The 19,587-nt window shown below is 51.4% G+C and overlaps 10 protein-coding genes and 3 non-coding genes across 13 annotated transcripts; 5 read left to right on the top strand and 8 right to left on the bottom strand.

Annotated features, from left to right (window-relative positions):
- Positions 1-13: 13 nt before the first annotated feature.
- ASPVEDRAFT_132998 (MFS transporter) lies at positions 14-1,742 on the bottom strand (the record flags this gene model as incomplete). Its single annotated transcript, XM_040806985.1, has 2 exons — positions 14-310; positions 378-1,742. 2 exons carry the CDS (start codon positions 1,740-1,742, stop codon positions 14-16), a joined length of 1,662 nt encoding a protein of 553 aa, XP_040668592.1.
- Positions 1,743-2,369: 627 nt separating this feature from the next.
- On the bottom strand, positions 2,370-5,003 carry ASPVEDRAFT_697458 (bifunctional metallophosphatase/5'-nucleotidase). Its single transcript, XM_040816036.1, has 8 exons — positions 4,542-5,003; positions 4,452-4,483; positions 4,279-4,385; positions 4,031-4,214; positions 3,547-3,977; positions 3,172-3,489; positions 2,445-3,119; positions 2,370-2,384 (listed from the first exon to the last, which is right to left on the bottom strand). Exons 1-7 carry the CDS (start codon positions 4,581-4,583, stop codon positions 2,605-2,607), a joined length of 1,629 nt encoding a protein of 542 aa, XP_040668591.1. The 5' UTR covers positions 4,584-5,003; the 3' UTR covers positions 2,370-2,384; positions 2,445-2,604.
- ASPVEDRAFT_t90 lies at positions 4,990-5,063 on the bottom strand. The gene has a single exon. It is a non-coding gene; the product is annotated as a tRNA-Ile (tRNA).
- A 95-nt stretch (positions 5,064-5,158) lies between these two features.
- On the bottom strand, positions 5,159-5,696 carry ASPVEDRAFT_42344 (uncharacterized protein). Its single transcript, XM_040812570.1, has 2 exons — positions 5,244-5,696; positions 5,159-5,176 (listed from the first exon to the last, which is right to left on the bottom strand). Exon 1 carries the CDS (start codon positions 5,578-5,580, stop codon positions 5,425-5,427), a length of 156 nt encoding a protein of 51 aa, XP_040668590.1. The 5' UTR covers positions 5,581-5,696; the 3' UTR covers positions 5,159-5,176; positions 5,244-5,424.
- Positions 5,506-5,579, top strand: ASPVEDRAFT_t91. The gene has a single exon. It is a non-coding gene; the product is annotated as a tRNA-Ile (tRNA).
- A 175-nt stretch (positions 5,697-5,871) lies between the features above and the next one.
- Positions 5,872-6,753, bottom strand: ASPVEDRAFT_42343 (GNAT family N-acetyltransferase). Its single transcript, XM_040812569.1, has one exon. It carries the CDS (start codon positions 6,474-6,476, stop codon positions 5,988-5,990), a length of 489 nt encoding a protein of 162 aa, XP_040668589.1. The 5' UTR covers positions 6,477-6,753; the 3' UTR covers positions 5,872-5,987.
- A 446-nt stretch (positions 6,754-7,199) lies between these two features.
- ASPVEDRAFT_29373 (uncharacterized protein) lies at positions 7,200-7,864 on the top strand (the record flags this gene model as incomplete). Its single annotated transcript, XM_040810217.1, has 2 exons — positions 7,200-7,511; positions 7,685-7,864. The coding sequence occupies 2 exons, from the start codon at positions 7,200-7,202 to the stop codon at positions 7,862-7,864; spliced, it is 492 nt and encodes a 163-aa protein (XP_040668588.1).
- Positions 7,865-7,999: 135 nt separating this feature from the next.
- On the bottom strand, positions 8,000-9,016 carry ASPVEDRAFT_132732 (uncharacterized protein; the record flags this gene model as incomplete). Its single annotated transcript, XM_040806950.1, has 1 exon — positions 8,000-9,016. One exon carries the CDS (start codon positions 9,014-9,016, stop codon positions 8,000-8,002), a length of 1,017 nt encoding a protein of 338 aa, XP_040668587.1.
- A 383-nt stretch (positions 9,017-9,399) lies between these two features.
- Positions 9,400-9,473, top strand: ASPVEDRAFT_t92. The gene has a single exon. It is a non-coding gene; the product is annotated as a tRNA-Ile (tRNA).
- Positions 9,474-9,608: 135 nt separating this feature from the next.
- ASPVEDRAFT_133015 (uncharacterized protein) lies at positions 9,609-13,669 on the bottom strand (the record flags this gene model as incomplete). Its single annotated transcript, XM_040806988.1, has 3 exons — positions 9,609-10,442; positions 10,505-12,625; positions 12,686-13,669. 3 exons carry the CDS (start codon positions 13,667-13,669, stop codon positions 9,609-9,611), a joined length of 3,939 nt encoding a protein of 1,312 aa, XP_040668586.1.
- Positions 13,670-13,961: 292 nt separating this feature from the next.
- ASPVEDRAFT_696621 (Zn(II)2Cys6 transcription factor) lies at positions 13,962-16,739 on the top strand. The gene is made up of 5 exons (XM_040816030.1): positions 13,962-14,161; positions 14,228-14,356; positions 14,411-15,095; positions 15,147-15,486; positions 15,551-16,739. Exons 1-5 carry the CDS (start codon positions 14,112-14,114, stop codon positions 16,438-16,440), a joined length of 2,094 nt encoding a protein of 697 aa, XP_040668585.1. The 5' UTR covers positions 13,962-14,111; the 3' UTR covers positions 16,441-16,739.
- Positions 16,740-17,037: 298 nt separating this feature from the next.
- On the top strand, positions 17,038-18,569 carry ASPVEDRAFT_29369 (uncharacterized protein; the record flags this gene model as incomplete). The annotated part of the gene is made up of 2 exons (XM_040810215.1): positions 17,038-18,282; positions 18,348-18,569. 2 exons carry the CDS (start codon positions 17,038-17,040, stop codon positions 18,567-18,569), a joined length of 1,467 nt encoding a protein of 488 aa, XP_040668584.1.
- Positions 18,570-18,698: 129 nt separating this feature from the next.
- On the bottom strand, positions 18,699-19,509 carry ASPVEDRAFT_151418 (uncharacterized protein). The gene is made up of 2 exons (XM_040808263.1): positions 19,295-19,509; positions 18,699-19,197 (listed from the first exon to the last, which is right to left on the bottom strand). Exons 1-2 carry the CDS (start codon positions 19,410-19,412, stop codon positions 19,031-19,033), a joined length of 285 nt encoding a protein of 94 aa, XP_040668583.1. The 5' UTR covers positions 19,413-19,509; the 3' UTR covers positions 18,699-19,030.
- Between the last annotated feature and the right edge of the window lie 78 nt (positions 19,510-19,587).

Genomic DNA, 19,587 nt, shown 5'->3' with positions numbered 1-19,587 from the left:
CTCGGTAAGTCGTTCACTGCATAAGCGCATCCATGCCTGCCTTCCACCTTGGTCCAAAAACCTTCATGACAACAATAACCCCACTACTAGCAAACGCCACAAGACCAATAATTGTAAACAGCCAGCCGTTGCCAATGGCGTTGATGATTGGCGCCGTAACGAACGAGCCTACACACGAGAAGATGTTACGCATGAAGTTGTTCAGCGCCACGCCCTCGGAGGATTTCCGCGGCATGAACTCGGTCAACATTGTTGTTACCATGCTGAAGATTAGCATGCTGCCGATGCCGAAGAAGAAGTTTGCTATCATCTGTGGCCGAGTTAGCGGTTGATGGGCACATATAAAACAAGTAAATAAAGTTGATAGGATTACGCACGGGAGCAAGCCAAAACACCCCACGGTCCGCGGTCCAGCCATACCAGATGAGAGCAGAGGGGTAGAGCATAGCGCCGAGCCAGGCATTCTCGCGCATACGGTCCTCGGGGCGGAAGACGAGTTTCCCGTTTTCGTCATAGCGGTTGGCCTTTTTAGCTTCGCGGACCATGATACTGTCGATCCAGCGGCCGCCGAAGATACTTGAGACCATGTAGCCGAGGGAGTTGGGGATGTAGAGGAGGCCGACAATGAGGGTGTCAAAGTTGTAGGGTGGTTCGCCGAAGGTGTGCTCGATGCTGACGTTGAGGACGTACAAGGAGCCGAATGTTATGGCGGCGTAGTAAACTGTTAGGAGAACGGGGAGATAGCGGAGGTAGAGGATTATCTTGAGGGGGTCGATGAAGATTATCTTGAGGAGTTTGAGCCAGCGGGCTGTTGCGCCGATGACTTGACGCGAGGAGACCCGGCTTAAGCGGCGGCCGAGGGGTTCGTCTTGGTCGGCGGTGCCGGTCCTGGGTTCTGGGAGGATGGGTTTTGATATGGATAGGGTTTCGGGCAGGCCAAAAAGGATGAGAATCACGACGATGCCGCCATAGGCTGAGAAGAACCACATTGTGCTCCGCCAGTGCCAGCGCTGGGCCAGGGCTCCTCCGACGATGGGTGCTATCAATGGGCCGCACAGTGGACCAAGATAGAAGATGCCCATGGCACGACCTCGCTCACGGGCTTCCCAAATATCGGCGATTGTCCCTGCGCCGACGGCCTGGACAGAGGCTGAGGCGCCTCCGCTGAGTAGACGCATCACGATGAGCATGGCGATGGAGTTGGACACAGCGCAGAGGACATTGAAGACCACGAAGAGTGCAAAGGACGTTATATAGATTGTCCGTCGTCCAAGCCTTTCACTGAAGGACGACCACCACAACGGGAAGATGGACATGCTCAGCATATACAGCGAGATGGTCAAGTTCGTGATTGTTGTTGTTGAATTGAGCTCGTCGGCGACCTGCGTGAGGGCCGGAAAGAAGATTGAACTGCCCATGGGAGCCACAGAGCCGGCGACAGCGACAACAAACGTGATGAGCCATTTCTTGTTCCTTGGATAGGCCTTTGGGTTCTCGACCTCGTCTACCAAGGTGATTTGGCCGAAGAGGCCCCGTCGCTTGAGCCTGGGCACCACTCTGGCGAACTCTTCGGCTTGTGACTCGGGCATTACCTGGTCTTCGGCATCCTTGCCTGGGGCCGTCTGGGTGTTTCCCGATCGCTGAGAGATCGAGTGAAGGTCATCGTCGTCGGAAAGTGATGCTTCTCTTGCCGTCCCATGCGGTCGTTCCGGGGTCTTCGGTTCCACGGCGCCCTTCTCCATTTCCAGGACTGTATGACGTTCCGATAAAGATGCGGTATCAGATTAAGCTGCCAGTCATTTGGGATTCGTTACAGGGAAAGGTGAAGGTGTTCGGTAAATGTCCATTAGTGTTGCAGAAAGACGGGCGCTAGAGCGATTCATAAGTATGTTCTCGACAGATCCATATTCACAGTTCGATCCAGTTTGTGAGAAGAACTTGAGAAGAGAGAGAAAAAAAGAAAGCAAAGCCGAAACTGCGAGGCCGTTGAGGTGAACGCGTGAATCAGGCATCTCCACTCGATCTCATCGGCAATTCCACCCCTTGTTTCCAATTTGCCAACCGCTCGAGTCCTCCAGCGTCAAGCTTGCCGTTCCACCCGGTCCCCCAGTCGGAACCGTTGCATTTTTGGGCAGAACAAGTGGGAACAGTCGATTATCTTGGTTTGGGACTGGCTCGTAACCGAGGTCGAGCATCGGCCACCCGTTCTCTGGATATTTATCCGCCTCGCTTGTAAGCTGTGCATCATTTTCGTCTGGCTTTGCGTCACTAACATTCTCGAGTTCGGCTGAAGGATATTGCGGTAGTAATTCGATCGGCGAGACAAACACTATCTGACTTCGAGGGATGACATTGTTCTGAAACGGCCAAAGACGCACCGAGGCCTGTCTCCACTATGGATAAACAAGAGTTTTATATGGGTCTTCGCGGCTTCGGGCACCCACGCTTTCTCCTTGAGGTCCAGACTCACAGGGGCCTATCTATACTCAGAGGAAGTGACTGAAGGGCCCGACAGCCAAGATCCAGGTATCTTCATGTGGGAGTCTCATCAACGCATCCCTGTGGCATTCAGTCTAGCTATCTCTACTAATCCGATGTAAACGTCTATAACCCGACAAACTTGATTCTATCTTCTATAACAGGACTCACCATGGGTAAAGAGTCAGAAGGGTTTTGGCCGACAATAATCAGCGTGCGCGCTCGCTCAATGCCCGCGGCATGGGCATTATGATCCGAATCGCCATCGGCCAGTTCTTCGCTGTGTCCAAGCATGGCAAGGAGCAACCCGGAATCCGTCATTGCTGCTTCTTCCCCTACGAGGGTTTCCATCTGTGAAAACCAGGAGAATCCGTCAAACCCCTGCGCGATGAATCCTGGCATGGTGACAGTATAGGTTCGGGCCGGTTCCAGCGGCTCAAGGCTACCATCACGTCTCTCGAGAAAGACGTCTCCGACCCGAGACCCTTCCGGCCGTTGCCAGCTCGCTACCATCCGCAAACCCGAGATCTGCAGGAATCGGCCATCAGTATGTTTGTCAGACACGGAGTTCTCTAGTGCGAGCCGGATGGCTTCGCCCGTGAGCCGCTTGACGACAAGGCTATTCCCAAATGGGCAAATATCTTTGTTGTTATCTTGTCAGCACTTCTCAGACGCGAAGCTGATCTGGCTTACTGATGATATCTCTGACGAGTAAGGGCTCGCCGTTGGGCACAGTAGCCTTCAGGATCAGGTCACTCCTGACCCCGCCACCGTTGAAGAAGCCCACTTCGGTGTCATAGAACGCCCGAACAGCGTCAGCCAGCATATTGCCCAGATTTGTCTCCTGGCTACGAATTGCAAAGTTGCGGCCATCGAGTGGGACAGCAGAGTGCAGAAGCGGCTTTTGGACTCGCTTCCCAACTCGAGCGTGAATTTCCTCTAGCATTTCGATCACGTTGGATGGTGGCTGCGGCGTCGCTATGGCGGCTTGGGTATCGGTGTATTGTTGCACTTCCTCGCAAGTCAGTCATAAGAAAATACTTACATGAACCAGCGGCGACTACCCACATTTCACGGTAGACCCTACCACTGTCCCATTTTTGTCTCTCTGGACAATCAGTCGTACCAGCGACAAGGCTCTCCAGTCTGTCCCGCTCTTGACAAGTCTGATGTTGCCTTCTGCCTCAGGAAGCCTCCCTTCTACTTCAAGGTCAGAGACTTTACGCCCTTGCTCGACGTTCTCTGCAGATAAATCCGTGTCGCCTGCAAACCTTCTGACTACTTCATGGTCATGTCCGCCGAGTAGCAAGTCGATCCTGCTGTCTCCGGTGGCAGTCGCATTCGCTACCTCTATGTCTTCCGGGACACGCATGTGCGTTAGTGCTATAACTAGATCGCAGCGCTCGTTTACCCGGAGATGGCGTGCTAAACGACAAGCAGCCTGAACCGGTGATTCAATCTCGCAGGGTGGCAGAGCCGAACAATTTGACGGCCAGTCTCTGTCTTTAGTATTAGCCGGGATAGTCATGAGACAGGTATGTACGGTACATACGTCCCGGCCAGCCCTATAAAGCCAACTTGAAGACCATTGTCCAGGTGCTGGACAAGATACTCTTGACCGGAACCGAGAAATCTCTTTCGATCTCCAGCAGGGTGGTGAAAACCGTTTGAAAGCAGCCACGGGAACTTCAACCGACTCGAGAGTTCGACCAGCTTTGCATCGCCAAAGTCAAAGTCTGTTGTTTTTTTGTTGTCAGTGACAGTCCCCAAGGAAAAGGGACATGAGATTTGCGCCCTGACCATGGTTTCCGTAGCATCCAATGTCAATCCCTACGAGGTCCAGTATCGGCAAAATATGCTCGCCTTTCAAGACGCTTGCCTCGAGTGACGGCGAAAAAGCATCGCCGCTAAAAACAGTCAGGGTTTGAGCCTTCAGGTTAGAGGCTGCAAACTCTCTCTGCAGGGTCAAGAACCGTGTGAGTTGCGCGGCTGTTGGGATGTGATACTAGGTAGCAATCTGTTAGGACCTAGAGTAACGTGCTTCTCGCCAAGACAAAGCTCACAACATCATTGAAGTGAACGAACTGAACTTCGTCCGGCTGCATTCTGCCTGTCGTACGCCCCCTGTTCGAGGGGTTGAATGATATAAAAACTGGGGACAGCAGATCTTTTGTGAGCGCAGATCGCCATGTGGGGTACCGGAGTATATCGAAAATTCAATGTGAGATGCGCCGGGAGATTCTGCCTGGTGCCTGGCTGAAGGCACCAATCTTTATAGTGAATGAAGAATCTTAATGGCCATTAATTGGGCTTCCAGCTGCTGAGACAAAGGGCCATTGAGTCACCCCAATGCTTGGCTCCAATGAATGAGTCAAAGTAACGCAGCCAAGTCAATCCATGTCCAGTGAGAATTGGCTATTTTGTGCAATGCATGAACTCCATATGGAACTATGGATACGAGGATTAGAAGTCAAAAAAAAAAAAAGGAAAATTACAACGACAAAAAAGTAATGGTCCCAGAGGGGGTCGAACCCTCGACTTTCGCGTTATTAGCACGACACTCTAACCGACTGAGTTATGGAACCAGTTGTTGTTCGGTTCGCAAAATTATGCTCTATAGTGGGGGCCACTTTTCCCACGCAAAATACTCCTTACAAAAACTACAAGCACTTCTAACCAACCAGATTAGACATCAAACGTTCGATCCCTTTTCTTACATATTGTATCTCTAAATGTCCAATTCTCAGCTCAATACTTACCATTAGGGTTGATATTCGTTCTTTCTTTCGAACTAGAGTGTCCCACGCTCCCAGCTGGCTTCCTCCACCCTACCCACAAACCAGTCCATGAACTCCATCGTCAATGAAATTTCGGTCCTCCAGGCCTAAATCCTTAATATCTCTCCAATTCAATTCCCTGCATTCTTTCCTTGTTCAATGATTGTTATCAACCCCTCACAGCCTCTTGACATGCCATGAAACCGGCCCAGCTCATGGTGTCAAAAATCCGGCTCGGCAACTCCATCACGGTTCCATAACTCAGTCGGTTAGAGTGTCGTGCTAATAACGCGAAAGTCGAGGGTTCGACCCCCTCTGGGACCATTTTTGGTGTTTTTGCTTCCCTTTCCTGGTTTATAGGGCTTGGAGAATAGTTATTGAATGGGTTACGGCTATATCAACCACGCTCGGCGGAGAATTTAGGGTTTGTTTGGGTTCCGCAAGTTGTCTAGTAGATCCGAAAGTTTAGATGCAACTACTAGGTACAGTGTCTAGGCTTTGGACTTATATCAAATGCAGTGGTGACTCAGAACATGGGGAGCAGTTGTTGGGATAGACAGATATGCAAGACAATGAGCTAGGGTAGCCGTTGCTAAGAGTGAAACTTGAATCATTATGCTTTAATTGCTCTAACCTGATATGCGGGCGTAATTTGGAGTATTGGGTATATATTTATGACAGGGCTTGTTGTCTATCGCATAACTGTATCCTCATCCCTATACCTAGCTTAGGTTAAACCAAAACCTTCCTCATAAAGACCCTCTCATACCCATCCTGGACCGCCCTCCCAATCTCCACAAACCCTATTTTCGTATACAGCGCTATATTCTCGGTCATCTTCACATTCGTCGCCAACGTAAGCGCCCCCCTCCCAGCCTCCCTCGCCCTCGTCTCCGCAAACTCAAGGAGAACGCGTCCATACCCCCGTCCTTGCATTGCGGGGTCCACGACCAGATTGTTGACTCTGATTGAGTCTGTCTCTGGCTCTTCGGTGAGGGTTACAGAGCCGAGGATTGTGTTACTGCCAGCGTTTAGCTGGGTTTGGGTCGGTTGTGCAGTCGCAGTAAGGATGAAGACACCGCTGAGATTGGTGTAGTCTGCGAGCATTGGCGCAGGGGGTTTGCCCATTCGCTCGATGTATTTTGTGAATGCGGCTATGACGAGGGCCTTTATGACTGGGGAGTCGGTTGGCGCTGCGGGGGTTATTGTTGTTGATGACATGGTTGGATGAGTTTTAGGTGACCTAGTAGGAGGAGGAGTAAATAAGCAGTGTCTTGGTGGGATTGTTGGTTGAGGGGATTTGAGGGAGTTTATATCTGGGGTGTTGACTGTGTGAGTCACGGCTGCTCGTGTTCAGGCTAATTGTCAGCATGGGCTAGCAGGATTGTGGTATTTGAAAGATAGCAGATATTTAACAGTATACACTATTCTTGGAAAAGGTTTTATAAAACTTCAATAAGATGTATCCAACTGGATGAAACTGTAGATATCAATCCTGGATACCGTGCGGATGTATGGCCAATCCGGTATGTCCGACCTGAATAAAACAGTCTGTTGAAGTAAATTATCTTGGCATGATTCTTAGCTAAAACAAGCTTCTCTGTTCTGTACTGTTGGTATAACTGGCTCAGGCAGAATTATCTTAAGTTAATCTATCTACCACATGGTGACTAGAACTCATTGATGGTCTTCATCCAATAAGCATTAATTTCCAAACTAATTTTAATTCTTTTATATATATAGTAATAGCTAGATATCATTTAGCCTGCTAAAACATTCTAGACCCGGCCGTCGCCCCCGTGACATCAAGCCGGGTCACTCCCATACATAACCACTCCATCACCTCGCCACCCTTCTCCTCTATACAACCCACCAGCAAACCGATTAAACAACAAAACCCTGTTATCGAGTGCTTCACTAACAAAAGAAGAGAAAGAGATCAAAATGACTGACCGCTACTCAAACACCCGCTACTCCCGCTTCCACAACATAGACAACTACGACGATGACGACGACATCATAAATCTCAACCTCAGCACCTCCACCGGCTTCGTCAACCCCTCAGCAACAACATACCATGACGTGCGGCCCGGATACGGCGGCGGGGAGACCTACGACCAAGGCTACAGCCAGGGCCAAAACTACGGCCCGCAAGCTGGCGATAATGACGCAGATGTCTACGACTATGACGCTGACGTTGACTACGACGAGGTCCTCACCGATAAGCCTGTGACTGGAACGGGGACTAGCGCTAGCGTAAAGAATAAGGATTCTGAAATGCGCGTGAAGACTACCTCCTTCGATAATGACAAGAAGTGCTAGACCGCTACACCAAAAACCCTGCAAGGCTGGTGGCTAGCCAGCTATCCTCAACAGATAATGGTGAGGGGAGTACTATCTATGACCCCGAGAGCGGCGCGTATGACCAGGTGGTGGACTATGCTACTGGGTCTGGCGGGTTTCGGCATCATCGGGAGAGAATGACGGAGGATGGAGTCTACCAGGCGAGAGATGTGAAGAGGCGTGGAGATGGGTCCAAGCATGTTCATCGCGAGTATCAGAACCCGGTTACGGGGACGCGCACGGTAAGAGATTATGAGGTTGAGTGATTACTGACTGCATCTGTTGGGCGAGTTGATATTGGGGTATAAAAGTTTGGTATTCATTTCCCCGTCTATATTCCTTGATACTATATTGAAGAACCTCCCAACTCCTTTTACAACTCATAACTCCTTATATCAATTTTATGAAGAAGTAACCCCGGCCATAACTCCCGGCCTCAATCCCTCAGCAATCCCACTCAACTCATCCCATAGCCTCCTCTGCGCCGTCTTTCCATCGTCGCCACACACAAACTCCGACAGCGCATCAGACGCAACGACTCCATTCACCATATACTGCCCATGCGTCTCTCTTCCACCCGCCATAGCAGTAACCGTCGTACGCGCCCCAACCTCCTCCGACCGCGCGAAAATCCTCTTCGCAAGATCAAACACCAGCGCCTCGATGCCCTCGTTCTCGCGCGACAGCCGCGAGTGGCAGAACCCCGTATCGAGCATATTAACAATCACCCCATCACTCGCACCAGCACCACCCATCTGCGCAACAAGCTCCCTCGTCAACAGCACATTGAGCAGCTTCGTGACGGGATACCGCTCGTCCATCTTCGCCGTGGCCTCATCGCTCAGCGCCGCAAAGACCCCGCGCGGGTCCTTCCACTGCGGGAACTGCGGCCACGCATGGACCTGGCTAGTGAGAACGGTGATATGCGGCGCGACAGTCCTGTCTTCAGGGAAATCCCGCGCCGTCTGGCGTAGTTTCGGGAGAAGAAGGATGGCAAGCAGGAAATGCGAGATGGAATTCACGGTGATGGATTGCTCGTAGCCGCCCGGGGCGAGGCGGAAGATTTTGGTCGCGACGGCTGCATTTAGGACTAGGGCGTCGAGGCGCGGGAGGGCCAGCGCTTTGTCTGCGAATGCGAGGACTGAGGTGGAGTCTGCGAGGTCGAGGGGCCAGACTTCGCAGGTTCCTGGGGCGCAGCCGGTGGATTGTTCGATGTCCAGCCGGGCGGAGTCGCCGGCGGAGGTATCGCGCACAGCGAGGATGACTTTTTGGGCGCCGAGGCGTGCGATGTGTCGGGCTGTTTCGCGGCCTAGACCGGAGTTGGAGCCGGTGATTATGACGGTTTGGTTTGTGAAGGAGGCATTGGGGAGGGAGGGGTGGACGAAGAATTGGTTGTAGACGAATGTTGCGAAGCCCATAGTGACTGTTAGATGTGGATGGATATTAAGCAATGGACAGTGTTGACTGCTTGAGGGAACGTGAGCTTTATAGCAGCTGTGAAAGACTAGGCTGCATGGGCTTGCGTCGCCTCAGCCTCACCTGCATTCCTGATTGCAGCCATGACTCGTGAATGGTGAGACAAAAGGCCCCTGTCAGCAGCTATTTTCGAGCCAAACTCACTTTAATTTACTGTGTTGGTTTTATTTGTCCGCCATGGTCTTTTTTTTCCTTCGGTATTCCTTAACCCGAACTATATATTTGCGACACAGCGAGTAATGATAGGCAGTCGAATCCACTGCGAAAGTACGAAATTTAGACGCCTGGTTATCATGGCAGAAATCGGCCGGCGAAAACAACAACTGGTTCCATAACTCAGTCGGTTAGAGTGTCGTGCTAATAACGCGAAAGTCGAGGGTTCGACCCCCTCTGGGACCATTCTTTTTGCGATTCTTTTTGGTGGTTACTGACCGGAGGGAATCTTTGAAGACAAGGAAGGGAAGGACTTTGATTGAACAAAAGGGAATCGTTAAATGCAATGTAAACTAATGTCATATACTACAATACCATGGTCTAATTTCCAGTCGCAATGCTGTGTCTCACACCCAATGACCCATTCGTCAGAAACGATCTTGAGTCCTGCTGCTTCAGCTCTAAACCATTTGTCAATGGCTTCGACCCCTTCTCACCCTTGGCTGGATCAGCCCCATAGCCACCTCCTCCAGGTGTGAAGATGATAACTCGGTCACCAGCACCAAACATGGACGTCTTTCGCGGGCCTAGAGAAACCCGCCTCGTCGCACCCGTCACAGGATCCCTGCGAACCCAGATATTCTGGCCGCGCTCTCCGTCCTCTCCACCCTCAAGCCCGTATGGCGCCGTCACTCTCCGATCCGTAAGGACAGAAACTTGGAGAGGCATGGTGAATTCGATCTCACGATAGCTCCCGTCTCCACCGCGCCAGCGGCCCGCACCACCACTCCCCTTGCGGATGGAGAACTCGTGCAGGATGACGGGGTATCGCTTCTCGAAGATCTCGGGGTCTGTGATGCGTGTGTTTGTCATGTGCGTGTGCACGGCACTTGCCCCATGCCAGCCTAGCCCCGCGCCGGCGCCACCGCAGATGGTCTCGTAGTAGCCGAAGCCCTTGGTGACTTCGCCGGTGACGGGGTCGGTGCCGCCGCAGCCAAAGCTGAGGTTGTTCATTGTTCCCTGGGAGGCGGCAGCTGCGTTGAAGGCGCGGAGGACTAGGTCAGCGACCTTTTGGGAGGTTTCGGTTGTACAACCAACTGTTGCTGCCGTGGCGGAGGGGGAGAGGATGGTGTTGTCTGGGCAGACGACCTTGATGGGTTTTAGACAGCCCTGGTTAAGCGGGATGTCTGTCGAAATCATGCAGCGGAGGCAGTACTTTGATGGACGTTAGTTGAATGTTCGGCTGTTTGTGAGTGGGGTATGAGATTTTCACGTACCATGATGACAGAGTATGAGCAGGTAGGAGGAGCGTTCAGATTACCAGAATGCTCCGCCCCGGTACCGGTGAAGTCAAAGACAGCATCACCGGTCTCTTTGTCAATAGTTACCTTCAGCTTGAATGGAATGCCGTCGTCATTGTACTCTGTAGCTTCGAGAATACCACCTTCGTATTTCGCGGCAAACTGCTTCAGGAGATCTCGCACAGACTGGGCGGCGTTATCTTGGATGGCATACATATAAAGTTGCACTACAGGCCACGTAAACTCCTTAACTAGAGCCCGGATAAGTTCGATACCTTTCTGGTTGGAAGCAACAGCAGCTTTCAAGTCTGCAATGTTTTCAGTCAGGGTACGTGTGCCACTGCAGCCGGGGAATGCCGCTGGTTCATCATAAAGGCGCTTGATAAGCCCAGCCTCATCAAAGACACCTTCCTTGATCATCTTGAAGGACTCAATTGCAGCACCTTCTTGCCACAGCTCGGTAGAGTTTGGAGGCATTGAACCTGGCACAATACCACCGATATCCGCATGGTGGCCTCTGTTCGCGACGAAGAAGATAATCTCTTTGTCTTCATCGTCAAAGACCGGAGTAATCGTGGTGATATCAGGCAAGTGTGTGCCACCGGCTCGAGGGTGGTTGCTGATAATGACATCGCCGGGCTTTAGGTCCGCCTTGTGCTTCTGAGCTTGGTAGGCAATCGCAGAGCTCATCGACCCCAAGTGACTAGGGATATGCGGAGCATTTGCGACGAGCCCTCCGTCTGCCGAGAAGATAGCGCACGAGTAGTCTAGGCGCTCCTTGATGTTGACTGAAATGGATGTCTTTTCCATAGTGTGCCCCATCTGCTCCGCAACTGTCATAAATCGATGTCCGAAGACACTAAGCTGTACAGGGTCGACAACCTCTGTTGTAACGCTCTGTTGACCATCCCGTTCAACTTCAAGGACGACGTGTTCAGGCAGAACGACGGCCGTGCTCAGGTGGTCGACAACGATTGTCTGAGTCTTGTCGATGATCATGGCAGGACCGGCAATGCGCACACCAGAGCTGATGGACTTGAGCTCATACACAGGCGTTTGAGTCCACCCATGCTTCTCAAAGAAGATCCTGCGCCCAAAGATAGGGGTCGGGCGAGGGGTTAGGCCTTCTGAGTCGTGCTTCTTGAGCTCCTCAAATGGGCTGGAAATGTTCAGTACGCGGGACTTGCCAACACTGCGGACACGGACATCATCAACTAGGATGTTGCGAGACTGCGAGAAACCAAATTCCTGGGTGTGTCTGGCTGTGAAAGCCTGACCAGCATCGTCCACATTCCCTGAAAGTTGAATCATAAGAGACGTGTCGCTTCCTTGGTACCGCATGTTCAAGAAGCGCTCATGCTCGGTGAGAGTAGCATCAAATCCCTGAGCTTCAAGACCCTTGGCACCTCGAGATGACAGCGATTCGAGGCGGGCCTTGATCTCAGACACAGCCCCTTCTGAGAAGGTTATGGCCGCAGGTTCTTGGTTCTCAACCACGACGTCAGCCAATGCCATTCCATAGGCAGACAGGATACTGGAATAGCAGGGAATAATGGCCCGCTTGATACCCAGATCACGGGCAATGAAAACTGCGTGCTGACCCCCAGCACCACCGAAACACCCTAGGTTGTGGCTGGCCGCTCCATAGCCGCGACCCTCGCTGAGGGTTCGAATAGGCCGAGTCATGGTGGCGTTGGCGATAGACAGGAAGCCAAGAGCCAGAGTTTCTGGAGTAAAAGGTTCACCGCCGTCCTTTTCCTTGTTGACGACGTCTGCTAGAGCGCTAAACTTTTCCTTGACAGTGTCTAGATCCAACTTGCGAGGGAAGAAGTCTGGAATAATTCTACCCAGGAGGAAGTTGGCGTCAGTGACAGTTAGAGGGCCTCCTTTGCCATAGCAAGCAGGCCCTGGATTGGCGCCAGCACTGCTTGGGCCAACCTTGAGAAGCCCATTCTCCCAAGCCAGGATAGAACCACCACCAGCAGCAACAGTGTTAATGTCCAGCTGAGGAGTCTGAATAGTAACCTCTGCTAGGGTGCTCTCAAAGATGTGCTCCAAAGCGCCAGAGTACCTGGCAACATCTGTGCTAGTACCACCCTGTAAAAAATCGTTAGAATCACGGATGTAGAAGGAAAAAAAAACATATATTCTACATACCATATCAAAGCCTAGAACAGGCGTGCCGTCAGCATCGTCGTAGCATGTCCTCGACAGTCCAACGACACCACCAGCAGGCCCACTCAAAACACCCCTCAAGCCAGTGAACTTGGACCAGCTTGTAAGCCCACCATCTGACTGACAGATAAGAAGCTTGTTTGCACTCTTATCTTCTAACTGACCCTTGAAATTCTTGCGGAAACCGTCAAGGTAAGCAAAAGTCATAGGAGTAAGGTACGCGTCCGCAACAGCCGATTGGCTTCGAGGAACAAATTTGGCCATGGACTGCAGAACGGAGGAAGCGGAGACCTTGAAGCCCATCTCTTCGGCGATCTTCTGGATTTGGAGCTCGTGCTCTGGATATGTATAGGAGTGCATAAGGCCAATAGCAATGTTCTTGAAGCCTTGTTCCTTGAGCTTCTCAAGGTCAGCACGGACAGCAGTCAAATCCGGCTTCTTCATGATTCGCACGACCTCCCCGGTTTGGCCCATGGCCAGTGCTGGATCTGATGAGACATCGATAGGCTTATCTTGCGCCTGCGGAGCTTCGCTGGCGCCCTCGATAGTGATACGCTCGTCGACCTCTACCACAGACTCATAAAGCTGCTCTAACCGCTGAACAGAGAGATCGAACAGGTTGGGTCTGGTTTGGTTTCCGATAAGAAGGATGTCTCGGAAGCCCTTTGTGACTAGGAAGGCCACACGGTCTCCTTTTCGCTCTAGTAAGGCGTTGGTCGCGACTGTTGTGCCCATGCGGATAGACTCAATAGATTCAAGATCTAATAATGATCCCTTGGGTATTGATGTTCCCGACGCAGTCTCGAGAATCTGTCTAATACATTCTGTTGGGGCATCGTCGTATTCATCGGGGCATACTGAGAGGATTTTGAAGACGATGTGCTCTTTGCGTCCAGGTACCTCAGCCCAGGCGTCCGTGAAAGTACCACCACGGTCGATGGCGATTCGGATACCTTGGGTTGCCATTATGAAAGTTTGTAGATGGAAGAGATGGAGGCGGGGAAAGAGAAGGAAGATAAGGTGGCGAGGTGGTGATTATGGGAGAGGAGTGTGAGGGAGAGGGTAAAGAAGGTAGGATTGAAGCGACAACATGACTCGGCACCTCCACGACTCCTCCAGTTTATATCCAAGACGCCGCGGCGTTGAAGCTCCGATGTGTGGGGAAGTTGGAGAGCCGGAGGTCTCGATAACCCAATTGGTCGACTCGGCAAAGTTCAAGATGCCGAAGATCTGGTCGGTACCGTGACGGCTGCCGCCACTCTTCCCCAACACTCCGACCGGCAACTCTCAATTGTCCATCACCATCAAGCCGTTACCCCGGACCCCACAGTTACTTCTACATGCCGCGAAATTGCGATTGTGCGGCTAGTCGAGTGTTACTGGGAAAGGATAGACCATCGCGGCCTGGATGAGTGGCCGGGGAACAAGACCGGGACGTCCAAGGCGGCTCCTTGCAGCGTGAGCACTGCTGATTTTCCATGCGTGTTCCAGCTGGTTGAAACATTCTAATGCGACTTAATGCAGCTGCCATAGATGTCACTCGCAGAAAATCAAATGTTCCGGGGAGCAGCCATGTCAGGGATGCGTGTCTACCGGGAGGGCTGAAGCATGCCAGTTCCCTGCGAAAGAACGACAAATCCGAGTATCAGAAAGGTTTGTAGGTTGAGGTCTCCAAGTTAACTCAGACTGATTGAATTTTGCCTGCAGCTATATCAACAGACTTGAAGAAGAAAATCGACGGTTAAGGGCCCTCGTCAACCGAAGCCCAGCGTTAGGGAGCGAGCGTAACGTTAACCCTCATTTAATTGACAGCGAAGATCAAGATGATTCTCCGCCACTGTCTAAAGAGGAGAGTAACCTGTTCAATCCTCTCTTTGACAGACAGTCAGAGCACCCCGTCCATGAACGGTCTTTAGAACCAGGTTTCATTGGGGAAGCATCATGCGCTGCTTTCAGCAACCGGCTCCTACAGTGCCTCGACGACACCTACACCCCGTCAACGACGGGTCTATCCAACTATCATCGTCTTAACACACGTGGTAGGATACCGATGCCCCAGGGTGTTGATCTCCCCGAGCGGATGCATGTTAAGCTATTGCTGAATGTGGCGCGCCGGTTCATTGGGAATTACCATCCACTTTTCCTTGAGGTTACGCTCATGAGGGAGATTGACGCAGTTTACCGAAGAGAACTTATACCTTCAATGCTATGGCTTTGCAAGTTTTATGCCCTTGTAGCCCTGGGAGAGATATATACGCATAAGAGAGGAGTCGGTGATAGCAACAGTGTTCCGGGCACAGACTTTTATATAAGGGCAGTCCACCTGTTGCACGAAAACCTGGATTACTACGAAGAGCCTTCATTAATGCAAGTAGAGGTTCTGACACTTTTGGTGAGAAGAAACCTCCTTCCATGGCCGAGGATCAGCTAACAAGTTTTACAGGCGTGGTCATCCAACATCCTCGGTCGTATTAGAACCGCATATTGTTACAGTGGGATAGCCACGAGACTTGCCCTAAGCTTGGGAATGCATAGATCAGCCGCGAGGCATACCACGCTTACACCAGTTGAACGAGAGAGCCGGCGGCGGACATGGTGGGTTCTCTACTTCTTCGATCGGTTTTCCGCCTCAAAACTCGGCCAGCCCATTGCTGTGAGGGATGAGGACATCGACGTTGAGATGCCGAGTATGGATGGGTTGACAAAGGACGAGATGGCCGAATTCCTTGACCCTCGGAATCTCGTGATTAACATCAAGCTAGCTCGAATCATTGGAAATATCCGTAAGTCTTCGTCACCAATACATGTTATCGCTGGGCTCTCTGACTTATACCTTGTCTTCCCTAGTGACCCAAATTTATGGCATACCGAAGGCCACAAAGGGGCTTTATATCAACCAAGTGCATAGCATATTAAAACAACTCCGTGCATGGTACGATGAGCTGCCGTCTGAAATGCGTGTCAAAGAGCGAGGCACGCCTCGGCCCGTTGCAAGTCTCCATCTCGCGTATAACCAGTGCATCATTCAGACTACCCGCCCCGTCCTCCTTCACCTCTTCAAAATGCAATTCCAACTAGGTTCTAGAATTAGAGAGGATGTGACACCGCGACAGAGTGTCTCGTCTATTACTCTTGCACTGGCAGAGAGCTGTGTCAATGCAGCGCAGGCGTCAAGCCATATCGTCGAGAGCCTATTCCTAGATGGTTCAATCGCTACATTTGGATACTGGGATGCCCACCACATCTTTTCAGCGGCAATGATCCTCATCATGTCAGCCATGATGAAGCCAACTGCCGTCAACTCAGATCACCTTGAGACATTGCTCAGCGCGCTCCGGTCGTTGAAGAACGACGGAAACATCCCTGCAGTCGATTTCTGCGAGAGATTATCGCACATCCAGGCGCGAGTATCTACCTTACGAGCACTGGGCCGCTTTGACGCGGTGGAAATTGACATACCTCCTGCGAGGGCACAGCCGGTAGCTGGTGGAATGGGAGGACATTCAGATGTCACCACGGCTCAGGAACAGATATTCCATACCCCAACGAGCATAGAGAATGGAGTAGAGGGAGCAGGAGCGCTCAATTATGACAACATTGATGTCCTTGCAAACCCCTTGATCGGTAGCTTCTTAGACGGAACCCAGGTGCAGTGGATGGACACTGTCTTCTCCGAGGACGGGACGCTGAAAGATTTTGCTTCCGAGATTGAAGAGCAATTTCTCTTTGGATTTTAACACGGCAAATAGATATTGTTGCATATCTAACCACCCGAGGTAAAATGCCTGAATGCCATTAGGCTTAAGCACCGACTTCGCGGAGTCATTCAAGTACGTACTAAGGCCGGCAAGCGTGCATGCATTACCGGGTTGTCCGAGCATGGCATGATAGAATGCTTATCGCGTTGATCTGGATATTCTTCTCCGTAAAGATAGGCAGTTTGGGGACGGCATGATACGATGATGATGGAACAGTCCTCACCACCATTGGCGGATATCCAGGCCAGCCGGCAACCTTCGAGTTACCGGTCGCCCCTGAACCGCTGGTCGAGATATCGCCATCGGCAACTCCTCCCCAGACCGGCAGCTGACCCACGTTGATTCCGCGTCTTGACCGTGCTTGGTTTGGGGTCGTGGAGCCCTAAGCTTTTACCCCGACCTTGCAGAGAAGCTGTTACCTGATAATAACGCCTGCATTATCTGGCTATCGCCTCCAGATCCGGGGTAGCGAGAACCGGGAGGCTCGAGGCCCATAAAAAAAACATAAAACGTCCTTCGCCCTCCACGTTTTTGACATTTTCCCTCCTCTTCTAATTCCTCCTTGGCTTTGCCACCATGTCGTCGCTATCCGACAAATTCCCCGAAAAAGAGGTCGAGGACCAGCAGGCCGCCGACCATCATGACATCTACATTGACCCTACTGTCGAGAAGGCTCTTCTCCGCAAACTCGACTTATGGATTGTTCCACCCGTCATGCTCCTGTACCTCCTCAGTTTCCTAGACCGCGTCAACATCGGCAATGCGCGGTTGTATGGGATGGAGGATGATCTCGGCTTAGTGGGCGACCAGTACCAAGTCGCAGTCTCGATTCTTTTCGTCACATATATTCTGTCAGAGCTACCCTCCAACCTAGTGATCAAGCGATTTAGACCATCTCGCTGGATTGCGTTTATCACCACATTCTGGGGAGTTGTTGCCACCTTGACTGGAGTTGTGCAGAGCTATGGGGGCTTGGTCGCCTGCCGTGTTATCCTCGGAGCGCTGGAAGGTGGCCTGTTCCCCGGTCTTACCATCTATCTGACCATGTTCTACACGAAGCGTGAATATGCCCTGCGAATCGGCTATCTCTTCGTATCCGCTGCTATCGCTGGATCGGTAGGCGGTCTTCTTGGTTACGGTATCGGCTACATGGACGGTATCGCTGGTCTTCGCGGCTGGCGCTGGATCATCATCCTCGAGGGAATCCCCACATTCATTCTTGGAATCGCGACCTGGTTCTGGCTAGCCGACTCGCCCGACACCGCTCACTACCTCACCATGCAAGAGCGCGAGCTGATCGATCTCCGCATGCGCCGCCAAATCGGACACACCAAGTCCTCCGACCAGATGCACAAGAAAGACGTGTATGAAGGTCTCCTGGACTGGAAAATCTGGCTGTTCACCATTGGCCAGTTTGGCGGAGATACCATCCTCTACGGATACTCGACTTTCCTGCCTACCATTATCCAGGGCCTCGGTGACTGGAGCAACGCAGAGGTCCAGGCACTCACTATTCCCTGTTACGCGCTAGGCGCAATCAGTTATCTTGTTGTTGCGTGGTTCTCTGACCGGTTCCAGAGACGCGCTATATTCACGGTGATATTCGGCTTGACTTGCGCGGCTGGATATGCTATCCTTGTGAGCCCGGCTCCAGGAGGCGTCAAGTACTTTGGCTGCTTCCTTTCGGCCATGGGGTTGTACGTGATTGTCGGTCTTCCACTTGCGTGGCTTCCCAGCAACAATCCTCGGTACGGAAAGCGTACCGTGGCTACTGGCCTGCAACTTACTATTGGAAATTCTGCCGGAATTCCAGCTCCATTCGTGAGTCTTCTCTCTTTTACTTGTTTTTTAAAAAGATTACCCTTGCTAATAATGCTTTCTTACAGCTATACAAAACAAACGAAGGGCCCCGCTTCGTCAAGGGCCATGCAGTCTCGATGGGTCTTGTTGCTATGGCTGCACTGATTTACTTGGCCTTCTGGGCATGGTTCCGTCGCCAGAACAGGAGAAAGATGGACGGAAAGGAGGATTACAGGGTCCAGGGCATGACGGAGGAAGAGGCCGAGGAGCTTGGAGAGCATAACCCGCGGTTCCTCTACACTTATTAGGCAGCAAATTGTTTATGTAGTGAATTTCAACTGGGTTAATGGAATCAAAGGTGTTATAGGCCGCCTAGATCTTCGTATAAAGACCTTAGTAGGGTTATAATTGTGCATGATATCCTTACTAAGGTAGCTGTTCATTAATCATCCATATTGGAGGAGAATCTAGGATCCATCTCAGCCCTAACTCATTCCATCGCCCACATTCCTGGTCTGCTATCCGTAACCCAGGTCTATACTTATAGCCTGGCAGCGAGGTTATACTTATTTATGCATCTAAACCCTCGTCAGAGAGGGCCATATCATGGACAACATCGGGGCCCTGGAAACCCTAAAAGCTGGAAAATGAAGACCAATTCCTAACCATGCTAGCAGTGACAAGTAAACGTATAGTAGATACAACCCACTCCAGCCGGAATGGCCACACCTCCTCAACCAAGATTACACTCCAAAAAAGTAAAGGCCATCTAGCAACTCTTGCTTCCTTCAGACCCCGAACCCTTACACCCATCCTTACAGAGCTTCGGGTGTCCAATTGCCCCCGGGTTCGTGCAGTGGTACAGAATACTCATCGGGTCTGCGTCCTCGTACTCGGAGCCCTTGAGGGAGGATTTGAGGTCATCTTTTGTGAAACCTGTAGGGAGGAGTTTTGGTTAGTAGGTGGGTTGTTAAGTTATATTTATACTAGCATCCCGGGAGTTAGACTGCTAGTCAGGGTGGTGCAGGCATACCCTTTGAGTCAATTAGTTCATCGGCGCAGTAGTCGAAGCTGGGTGTGCATGTCTTCTCGGCGAATGTGGTGCCGGCGATGAGAGAGAGAGTTAGGAAGAGGGCTGTTGTTGGCTTCATTTTGGATGGTTTGAAAGATGAAACTGGTTGATTTCTTTGGTTTGTTTTTGAGAGAGAGAGAGAGAGGGAGAGGAGAATGTATGACGAGGCAGTATATAATGGACGGCATTGAAAAAGATGGTTGTTCTCTGGAATTTATACATCGTCGAGATCCAGCATTCCTGGATGAGCTGCG

The sequence above is a fragment of the Aspergillus versicolor genome, assembly GCF_001890125.1.
Source record: "Aspergillus versicolor CBS 583.65 unplaced genomic scaffold ASPVEscaffold_5, whole genome shotgun sequence".
Classification (NCBI taxonomy): Eukaryota; Fungi; Ascomycota; class Eurotiomycetes; order Eurotiales; family Aspergillaceae; genus Aspergillus; species Aspergillus versicolor.
This window is presented reverse-complemented; position numbering and strand designations above follow the sequence as displayed.